The following is an 11,315-nucleotide window of genomic DNA, read 5'->3' as shown; positions in this document are numbered from 1 at the left end:
CTATTTCTTATTATAAGTGGATAGCAAGTTATTTACTAGGATTACAATTTTGAAATCTAGGATTACACCAAATTACAGAAATTATCCCGATGGCTTGGGCTAATTTGAATAACAAGTGGATTATCACGGATTAAAAGTAGATTGTTTCGATTTACAAGTGGATTACTGCATATTGCAAGTGGATTAAGAAGATTATAATTGGATTACCGAGGATCGCATTTGTAAAATTATTCCAGAAAACTCGGATCAGTACCAAATTTCATGGAGACTATTGCAGATTACAAATACGTTATATCGAATTACAAGTGGATTACTAGTATTGCATTACACGTAGATCATTTTGAATTACAAGTGAGTTACACAAATTGCGATTGGATTACCTGTCATTACACCGGATTACTCAGATTTTCTCGGATTACTTAAATTACTCCAGATTACTTGAATCACTCCGCATTATAAAAGGAATCTGGTGGATTACAATTAGATTATTTCGAATTACAAGTAGATTACAATTGGATTGATTAAATTACAATTAGATTATCCATAATTACAATGGATCACTCAAATTATTCCAGATGACTTGGAGTACTCCGAATAACAAGGGGATTATTGCGCATTACAAGTGGATTATTTGGAATTACAAATAGATTACTTTAGGTTACAAGAGGATTACTCGGATTTCAATTGTTTTACCTATTATTACAATGCGTTTCTCAAATTTCTCGGATTATTTGCATTACTCCAAATTACAAGATAACTATGGCGCATTACCTAGAGTACAAAAGGATTTACTAGAATTACGAGTGGATTATCTAGGATTACACGAGAGTATGCGTATTACGCCGGATATTGGTTAACTGCGGATAACAAGGGTATTAATGCATATTAAGGGTGGATTACCAGATAGTATGTTGTCTTGGATGAAAGCTGAGCAACTAGGACAACAAGTGGATTAATTGGGATAACAAGTGGATTACAAGTGGATTACAAGTAGATTACAAGGGATTACAAGTGGATTATCGTTTACAATAACTTGGATTACACGAAAATTAAGAAGGATTACGATTGGATTATTAAGAAGAGAGAATGGATTAACTAGGATTACAAGTGGATTAGCAGGACTACAAGTGGATGTCATAGGACCAAACTTAAAAATTTCTAGATAGGTATTGTATTTACTCGGATAACAAGGTAATTATAGGATTGGAAGTGCATTGCCTACGATTATAAATGGATTAACTAGTGTTAACAGTAAATAAGAAATGGATTACCCAGGATTACAAATGGATTAACTAGTATTAAAAATAGATTATCTATGTTTATAAGTGGATTACCTAAGATTTTAAGGAGTTTTTCTAGGATTACTCGCATTAAACCGAATGACTTGGTTTGCTGCGGATTGTAAGTGGATTACCTGAATTGTTTCCCCCTCGATGCATTTTTAACCCTTAAAGTGCATTGTGGGTGTGAGTAAAGTCGTTTAGCGCATACTGCATCAAGCGCCAGTCTACTAGCAGCAGCTGCTGAAAGTGGAGGTAAAAAATCGTTGGGTATATAACACCCAGTATGTACTTAGTGAGTGAAAAAGTAATTTTGGAGCAAATTTTTATTTTAAATTTTATTGATTTTTGTTTACTTTCTAACGTAAGTATATCATATGAAGTGAAATCATTTTTTTTGTTTGTTGATTATTTCATACTTTCTTTCTTTGTAGTTGGCTTCTAATTTACGGCATCGCGTCTTGCGAAGACAGACTGTGCATGTGTTGAATAAAATAGAATTATTAAAATACAGTTATATATGTCTCTTTTCAACTTCTTGTATTTTTATATTATTACATCTCAAAGTTTCTCAATTTTTATAATAATAAATCGATTTAAAAGCGAAAAATCTGAGTCATCATTTTATCATAAAATTGACTTTTCAAGTGTGCAAATAAATATCTTTTTTGAAACCACCTATGTTGCATTATTTTTTATGAAAGTACGCTATTTCAAAAGTTCAGTCATAAATTTTCAGGTTAAAATAATTAAAATTGTGTGAGTTATGAATTTTTAAGTAAAAAACTTATTTTTTCACTTTTTTCCATAATTTTTTTAACAGACTTAAACCAAATAAATGGCTATAAAATCAAATCTACCTTATAAAAGATACCTTAAACGATATCGGATCATTTTTTTGTGACAAAATATTCAATAGGGGTTAAACAATACATGATTAAATACGCTGGGGTGTTTAATACCCACTATGCACTTTACCGTGATTTTTACCATGTATGCACTTTAAGGGTTAAAATTAAAATTAATACAAATAATAATAGTCATTTTATTATTAATATTGTAATCAAAATGGTATGAAAGCCAATGTAGCTATTTTAATATAATGTATATTAGTTTATGATGATTAATTATATTTTATAATACTTTAAATGCAAGCTAATATTTTAATTCGATAATTATACATTCAAAATAAGAAACATGAAATAAGTAACATGTAATTTAAAAAAATTGTCTAGGTTATAATATAATAATATAATTTAAAGGATATGAGATACATTACTTGTACTTCATCTGGAATATCTTTAATGATGGTGACATTGGAAATTACACATGGAGGATCACGATCAGAGTCAACGTAGGCAAAAGTATTTTCTTTCAAAAAATACTCTTCCGAAATATTCTCTAGTTCTGCAGCAATATAGTCAACTTCTATTCCCTGAAATCAGTAATTAAAAGAGGTGACGTTAAGACCATGTAATGAGTGGGTCACGTGACCAGATTCCTACCTTACCCTCACTTGTTTTATTTCCCAACTTATTTTCACACATAGCGCCACATCGAGTTGAAAATTTGGGATAATAAGTAAGAAGCACTAAGAAAGGTGGGTCTGGTCCTAAAGTTTAATAATTATGAAAAAAGCAAAAAAAAAAATTATTTACAACAAAAAACTTTTTTCATAATTATATAAATTTAGGACCAGACCCACCGTTCGCAGTGCTTCTTGTTGAGTGTCCCAAATTTTCAACTCGATGTGGCGTTTCGTGAGATAACAAGTTGGAAAATAAAAAAAGTGGCGGTAAGGTAGGAATCTGGTCACGTGATACACTCATCACATGGCCTTAATTCTATATTACGGACGACATATATGTTTACAAAATCTATATATAAACTTTTTAAACAAAGCTCTAACTCACTTCATAAAAAAAAATGGTAGCGATAAATAGTCGCATAAATGTTTTAAAATTAATAATTTTTAATGTCAATAACGAAGGCCTCGGATCGATTATACAGGGTGGACACGCTGGGGCTTACATACATGGCGAGTTAAATGCTACCCGAATTGCATAACAGCAGGGCAGAAGCCATCATATAGGGGTATTTTCATATTTCGCGCCTTTAAAGTTTCATTCGGATTGGCCATTCCGTCAAGTCCGTGCATCTTCGGATCAAGTTTATGATAGTTTCCATGGTTGCGTTCGAAACTTCAAACGGATACAAGTGTCAAAACAATATAGGTTATGTTATATAGTTATTACAAATAATAAAAGTGTTTAATTAATAATGAAGTGAGATATGTGAACTGAGAAGTAAACGTAATTTTTTTTCTTTGATAATACCATTATAGAATAGCTGTTCAGTGACAAATAGTATAAAATAGTAATAATATTCTGCGCTTCCAGTGGGCGAAAAGTGAATGGTGTTATGAATAGACAGGATATGTATTAAATAAAGTGAATGAAATATTACATGCGTAAACTTTAAATTGACATTGCCTATATTTACTGACAGCGAATAGGGCAAACAGGTGAATCTGAACATAACCGCTTGAGGTTTTGAACGCAACCATGGAAACTCTCAAAAACTTAATCCGAAGATGCACGGACTTGGCCGAATGGCCGATCCGAATGCAACTTTAAAGGCGCGAAATATGAAAATACCCCTGTAAAATGGCTTCTCTCCTGCTATTGTGCAATTCGGTTAGCATTCAACTTGTCATGTATGTAAGCCCCAGCGTGTCCACCCTGTATGTTTTTTCTAATCGCACAAATGACAGAAGTCACATGAAATTTCAAAAAATTTATTTCTTTGAGAATACAGAGTAAAAGTTTCAGATAATTTCTTATACTCCTCAATTTTGTATATATATTTTTTAACGAAAAAAATTAGATCAAACGCGAAACTTTTAAAAAATTGCATCAAATAATGAAACGTTTAGTACACTTCCAAAGGGATAGTATCGGACCACTAAACGGGTGAAATATTAAAAATTAGCCTTGACTTTGAAATGTGATAGCTCGGTCCAAAATATAGATAAAAATATATTTTTTTAAACAGTTGAAAAGCTAATTAAATTCTGCGTTAAATGAGCCTTAGGTAAAGTAATTCGATCTTGTGGTTATTAAATTATCATGTGAGAAAGGCAAAAATAAAATTTTTATTTTTAAGGAATTTTATACTTTAAATTCAACTCTTGGAAAGAGCTAGAAAATAAAAAATATTAATTTTAAATTTAACAAAGTGTTCTTTAGGATTTTTTCTTTCATTTGAGTCATTAAATATTAATCAATCTTGTCGGGTTAATGAAAAAAGAAATTTTTTGTGCTAGTCTACACTGCTAACGGATATAAACCATTAAACTGAACAGGTGACTATTAAAAAATTTATAAATTTATAAATTTTCAATCGCCTTTCCAAACGGTGGGAAATTTTTTGAAATTGAAAAAAAATATATTTGTATAATTCTGCATTTCTATAACCAACGAATATAATTTTTTTCTGTCCACCTAATTAATTAGTCAACGGAACTATTTTCTAGTACATTTTTTATTTTAGCGATTCATCAAAGATAAAAAATATTAGAAATACTTTTTAAAGGGAATAATTATATAATAGCAATTAAAATTTGCAGTTGGAAAAGTAGTGCAATTTTTTCCAAATAGTCTTCTTACTAAAAAAAAAAAATTCAGAGATTATAAACAATGGCGTGAATTCGAGCCTTGCAAAAAGAAAATTAACTAAAAATTATCCTTAAACTTTTTAGGATAAAAGTTATTTTTAAATTAATAATATTTTTAAATTGACGTTATTTTACCTTGACATGGGAATATTGCAGCACAAAGAAGAAAGATAAAAAAAATAATTTTTTAGCTTTCCTCTCCATATTTCTTGTATGAAGAGGAGTTGAATTAAAATTGACACAATGACGAAGTATCGCATAAATTTTAAAATCACTTTTAAATAGGAGTGGATATCGTGCAATAAAATGCAGAAAATTTAATGAATGCCATTATTCCAAACATAATTATCAGTTTTTTAATTATAAATCTGATAAAATTGTTCTTCCTGGTTGAGCGTGCGAAATTGATCCTATCAAACTTCTCTAAATTGATCATAGAACAAAAAAAAAAGAAAAAAAATTAAGTAGAAAATTATTTTAAAAAATAATTTATTTACATTGAAATATTAATAAATTAATAAGATTAGTAAATAATAATCAATCAATTAATAAATTTTACTCTTAGAATGTCATGAATTTTAATTGGCCGAAGTGGCAAACGTGGAAAATTGGTCAAATAATCCTATCATGTCATATTATCTGTGTCATTAATCATTATGTGTGATTACATAAAAATTTTAACAATTGTAGATATTACCAATCTTAAAATTTTGCACGTTTTGACTTTTTAATATTTTTTCCAAAAAGAAATTTCGAAAATAGCATTCGAAAATAGATATTAATAAAAATCAAAAATAAATGTTTGCGAAAAAAATTAAAATTTTCTATTTGTTAACTCAAATTATTTTCAACTGAGCTAAATATTGAAGACAAAAAATAATATGCGTTTAAATAAATTTATTAAAATATTTCGATTCATGATAAAAAAAATTTCCGCAAAAAAAATAACGATTAAAATGTTCTATCTGTTAACCTAAATTATTTATAAAAAATCTAAATGTTAACTGTTAACAATTTTTTATAAGTTAATACGCTTGAGAAGCGACCTCTATAAATATTAGACTGCAAAAAGATTACAATTATCTATTTGTTAACTCTTATTATTTATGTCAAAGATAATAATTAAGTACAAACAATAATACGCAGCTCAGTAAATATATTTAGCTATTCGTATACATAAAGGGTGGGAAAAAATCTCAGGTGAAAAATAACGAAAATTTTTTGATTTTTAATTTCCATTATTTATAACAAACCTAATTTTTAAGTGTCAACAATTTTTTGATAATTAGTAATTTTGGGAAGATAACCTGATATTTAATAGAAAATAATTTTTTTCTTTGCTTAAAAAATTTGTTGATAACAATACAGTTGTTCAAAAAACAAATTATTTCATTTATTTTTACGCTCAGGTTTTTATTTAAGTTGATTAAAAATATAAGGGTTAAGGGCTGTGAATTTTTGTTTCAAATAAATTTTTTTTTGATATACTAAGAATTATAAAAGTTAAAAATATCGCTTCTGATGTCTGTTGAAAATATTTCTGATGTTACTTTTAATAATGATATAATCTATGAATTTACAATATAACTTCTAGGTTCAGGTTGTACATTATCTAAAAAAAAGAAGAACGAAAATTTTGAGAATTTGACATTGGCGTTTTAAATTAAATGCCAAAAAATGATGGTTACATCAAGTTAAGTTGAAAATTAGATGAAAAATATCTTCGCCGCGATGTCCTAAAAAGCATAAATTTTTAATAATGGACGTAGATTCCTTGATATGCCTGAACTCGGTCGAAAAAAGTAGCTTTGATATACTGAGATTGAAAAACGCGAAAAAAAGTCTCAGCGAAATTTTCAAAACTTTGGAAGAATCGATCGACTTTGCGGTTCAGGACGCCGGCGAGGATAAAATTTTACTGAATTCTGATCGCATTCCAAATTCCTTAGAAAAAAACAGTTCTTCAATAACAGCTTTAGGCGATATCATTCAAGTTTTTACATCGACAATTCAAGAACTAAACAATATTTCCGAGAAGAGAAAAACTCATTTGGAGCCATCTGATGAGGTTTTTAATTTAATTTCTGTACACTCTAAATTTGAATTTAAAAAAAATTACTGATTCCTAGGCAATTCTGACTAATTCCAAGTCAATTTTGACTGATTTAAATAATCCGGATGCGACGACTCAAAATTAGTCAAAAGTTACTTTTATTGTCATTTAATTGAAATGAACCAATATGTCATCTTTACTGGTGAAACCAGTCGTTTTAAATGATCTAATCTGCAATTTTCATGATAAAGTAATTTTTAATTGTCTGATCTGTAATATTCATTGATTAAATTAGTGATTCTGAATGGTGTAATCAGTAACTTTGACTAATTAATCAGTCATTTTTATTTATCTAAACTAAAACATTCACTGATTAAATAATTAATTTTTAATGGTCTCATTAGAAATTTACACTAATTACATTAGTAACTTTGAATGATCTGACCAGTAACATTCACTAATTAAATCCGCCATTTTCATTGATCTAATCTGTAACTTTCAGTAAATAAAAAAGTTATTTTAAGTGGTCTGATTCTTTATTTAATCTATTCAAAGAAGTCGCTTTGATTGGTCTAACCAGTGGAATGCACTAACTAATTCAGCAATTTTCATTGATCTGATCTGACATTCACAGTGGGTTAATAAGTTTATAATTAATTTAATTAATTTATTATATTATAATTTTTTAATAAAGAAATTAAATTTTTATATATTTTATTCTAACAGAAAAATCAGTCATTCCTAGGCAATTCTGACTAATTCCAAGTCAATTTTGACTGATTTAAATAATCCGGATGCGACGACTCAAAATTAGTCAAAAGTTACTTTTATTATCATTTAATTGAAATGAACCAATATGTCATCTTTACTGGTGAAACCAGTCGTTTTAAATGATCTAATCTGCAATTTTCATGATAAAGTAATTTTTAATTGTCTGATCTGTAATATTCATTGATTAAATTAGTGATTCTGAATGGTGTAATCAGTAACTTTGACTAATTAATCAGTCATTTTTATTGATCTAAACTAAAACATTCACTGATTAAATAATTAATTTTTAATGGTTTCATTAGAAATTTACACTAATTACATTAGTAACTTTGAATGATCTAACTAGTAACTTTCACTAATTAAATCCGCCATTTTCATTGATCTAATCTTTAACTTTCAGTAAATAAAAAAGTTATTTTAAGTGGTCTGATTCTTTATTTAATCTATTCAAAGAAGTCGCTTTGATTGGTCTAAACAGTGGAATTCACTAACTAATTCAGCAATTTTCATTGATTTGATCTGACATTCACAGTGCGTTAATAAATTTATAAATAATTTAATTAATTTATTATATTATAATTTTTAAATAAAGAAATAAAATTTTTACATATTTTATTCTGACAGACAAATCAGTCATTTATAGTGTCAGAAACATTTAGCACTGCTGACTGACTCATCTGTTATAAAGACTGGTTCCTCAGTAGAAATGACTGATATTTTAGTGAAGACCTATTTTATTAAATTAACCTGCCAAAAGTAAATCGTAATTAATTTTGACTGATTCAAATAATGTGGATTTCACGAATGACAGATGACTCAAAAGTGACTTTTCAAATCTGTAAATTTTCCTCACTGATTAAATGAACATTTTGGATAATCTAATCCATTATTTTCACTGATTAAATAAGTCATTTATAATGATCTACTTTGTAATTTTATCGATGAATCAGTCAATATAAATAATCTAACCAGTTAAGTCCACTGACAGATTTAGTAATTTAAAAGTATCGAAACAGTAAATTTAATTGATAAAATCATTAACTCACATTAACTATATTATTGATTTTCAGTTATTTAAACTGCAAATTTCACATACTAGCAAAAAGAAATTATTTCAAATGCTCTGATCAGTAGCTTTTACTTAATAAATTAGTAATTTCAATTGACCTAATTCGTAATTTACAGTATATGAATGAATATATGGTTAATTTTAATTATTTGTTAATTTGACTGGTTCATATATTAAAACGACTGTTTTATCAGTAGACATGTCTGATATGCAAACACTGACTGATTGAAATAATGCGGATTCTACAAATTCAAAATCACTTAAATATGACTCTTCAAATCAGTGTATTTGTCTCACTGATGAAATCAGTTATAATAAATGATCAAATCTGTTATTTTCACTGTTGGAATCAGTCACTCGAAATTATCTACTCTGTAATTTTTACCGATGAACCGATCGATATGAATTATCTAATCAGTAAAGTCCACTGATAAATTCAGTAATTTTGAATGATCTAAACTTTGACGTTCGCTGATTAAATCAGTGATTTAAAATGGTATAATCCGTAACTTTTGCTAATTGAACCAATAACTCTAATTTATGTTAAATGAAACTTTCACTGATTAAATCATTAATTTTGAATGGCCTGATCAGTAGATTTCACTAAAAAATTAGTCGCTTGTATTATTCTAGCCGGTAAGATTCACTTATTAAATTATTTATTTCTAAATTATCTAATCCGTACCTTTTTACAACACAAATTTGTGATCTCGAAGGATCTAAACCTTAACTTTCATCGATCAAATTGATAATTTTAATTGTCCAATCAGTACCTTTCTGATTAAATTATTTACTTCGAATGATCTAAGCTTTAAATTTCATTGATTAAATCATTCAATTTAAATTGTTTAATTAAAAGCTTTAACTGATTAAATAGACTATTAACTTAGTATCAGGTATTTCTGACTTAAAATTATTGACTAATCTGTTAAAACGACTGTTTTTACAGTGGAAATGACCGATTCTTAGTCTAATGCTGAATTATTTTAATTAGTTAAAAGTAAGAAATTCGCAATAAAATCAAATTCTGGGAAAATTTACAAAAATATGAATTATTTCAATATTTTTTATAAACAAATTCAGAGTTTGGCTATTTTTCAAGGAAAAGGTTTTTTTTTAAAATCAAATAAGAATTTCTTACCCTCTTTGATATGATACGTAATAAATTTACAAGAATTTATATTAATTTTTCTGATTCAATTTAATTGACAATCTTCTTTATTACAAAAATAGCTGTTAATACCAGATAAAGACGTGATTACAGAAAATTCAAACAAAAATACTAATCCTCCTGAAAAAATGAACGACATTAGAAATCGTTACCCAGAACTCTTTGACATTTTCTCCGAAGAATCAAAGTCTCAAATCTCAAATTTGGGTTTGCAATCCGAAATTAAAGCATCCGAAAAATGTGTGAAAAATTTAGATGGCACATTTCCGAATTATTTTCACAACTCTAAAGTCTATTTCGACGATGCTGAAGTGACTTCAGATAAAAATTCAACTTTTAAACCAATTATGATTGAACAGTTTCATCAAAAATCTGTGGGAAGTATTAAAAAAGAGTTCTTACCTGAGAAGATGTATTCTTCAGATTTTCAAAATAATCCTGAAAGATTAGAAAGAGAAAGTAGTAATTATGTGTCTCAAATTGCCAACTTAACAAATTCTCGTTGGATAAATAACTTGATTTTAATCAATTAATTCAAATTAATTTTTCAGGAATTTTTTTATCTTCAACAGTTTTAACAGCAAGGACCGAAACTTCAAATTCGTCCTCAGGTTCATGGGGAACTTTAAAAGACACACCGAGAAACGGTGAAAATAATTTTCCTGAAGCTAGTTTTGATTCTAAATCGATTTGTAAATTAGAAGTTGATTCAAAGAAAGTGAATTTGGGAATTAAAAGTGGAAAACAAAAGTCGAAAACTGGAGATCGAACTAGAGTTAAAAAGAAAAAATTATCTCTCAATGTCGAAAAAGTTCAAGGGGACACTGCATTAAAGAAAAGTCGAGTTCTTGCTGTAAAAAGCGACACTGAAATAAATAAGGAGGAAAAAAAAGATAAGAGAATTTTAATGAACATTTTGGATATTTTATTGGAAGTGAAGTCAAATTTATTTTCAAACCGAAAATTCGCAGATGCATTACAAGAACGTTTTCAAAATTCTTCTCTTTTACAAAGTGTCGTTTCTCTTGATGCAATCGAGTCTTTGAGTGAAGAAATTTCTAGGCAAGTTTTATCATTATCTGCTATATAAAAAAAAAGTCAACGCAGGTAGTGAGCGCTTTCTTTCCTTTTTTCACCCAAGTTTTTCCATCACTACTTTCCCCTCTCTTCACTTCTCTAGCTAACATTCCCCTCCCCCAATTTTCCCTTTCCACACTTCAAATTTTGCTTTCCCTCCCTTCCATATCGACTTCCACCACTACTTTCTCCTCTTCTCACTTCTCCAGCTGACACTC

At 28.3% G+C, this 11,315-nt stretch overlaps 2 protein-coding genes across 4 annotated transcripts in view; one reads left to right on the top strand and one right to left on the bottom strand.

Moving 5' to 3' along the window:
• LOC117182307 overlaps positions 1 to 5,185 on the bottom strand; it is a 7,808-nt gene extending 2,623 nt beyond the window's left edge. Inside the window, exons 1-2 of the mRNA XM_033375455.1 lie at positions 5,092 to 5,185; positions 2,560 to 2,715 (exon numbers count right to left, since the gene is read on the bottom strand). Coding sequence (XP_033231346.1) covers positions 2,560 to 2,715; positions 5,092 to 5,160 — 225 coding nt within the window. The 5' untranslated portion in view covers positions 5,161 to 5,185. The remainder of the gene's footprint in view (positions 1 to 2,559; positions 2,716 to 5,091) is intronic.
• A 1,420-nt stretch (positions 5,186 to 6,605) lies between these two features.
• LOC117181565 overlaps positions 6,606 to 11,315 on the top strand; it is an 18,894-nt gene continuing 14,184 nt past the window's right edge. For 2 of the 3 annotated variants that reach the window (XM_033374391.1, XM_033374393.1), the window contains exons 1-3: positions 6,606 to 7,024; positions 10,083 to 10,482; positions 10,572 to 11,082. In XM_033374391.1, coding sequence (XP_033230282.1) covers positions 6,716 to 7,024; positions 10,083 to 10,482; positions 10,572 to 11,082 — 1,220 coding nt within the window. In that variant the 5' untranslated portion in view covers positions 6,606 to 6,715. The remainder of the gene's footprint in view (positions 7,025 to 10,082; positions 10,483 to 10,571; positions 11,083 to 11,315) is intronic. The other variant, XM_033374392.1, reaches the window with a different exon arrangement.

Source organism: Belonocnema kinseyi, chromosome 10, assembly GCF_010883055.1.
Source record: "Belonocnema kinseyi isolate 2016_QV_RU_SX_M_011 chromosome 10, B_treatae_v1, whole genome shotgun sequence".
NCBI lineage: Eukaryota > Metazoa > Arthropoda > Insecta > Hymenoptera > Cynipidae > Belonocnema > Belonocnema kinseyi.
The sequence above is the reverse complement of the archived record's forward strand: the minus strand, read 5'-3'. Positions and strand labels throughout refer to the sequence as shown.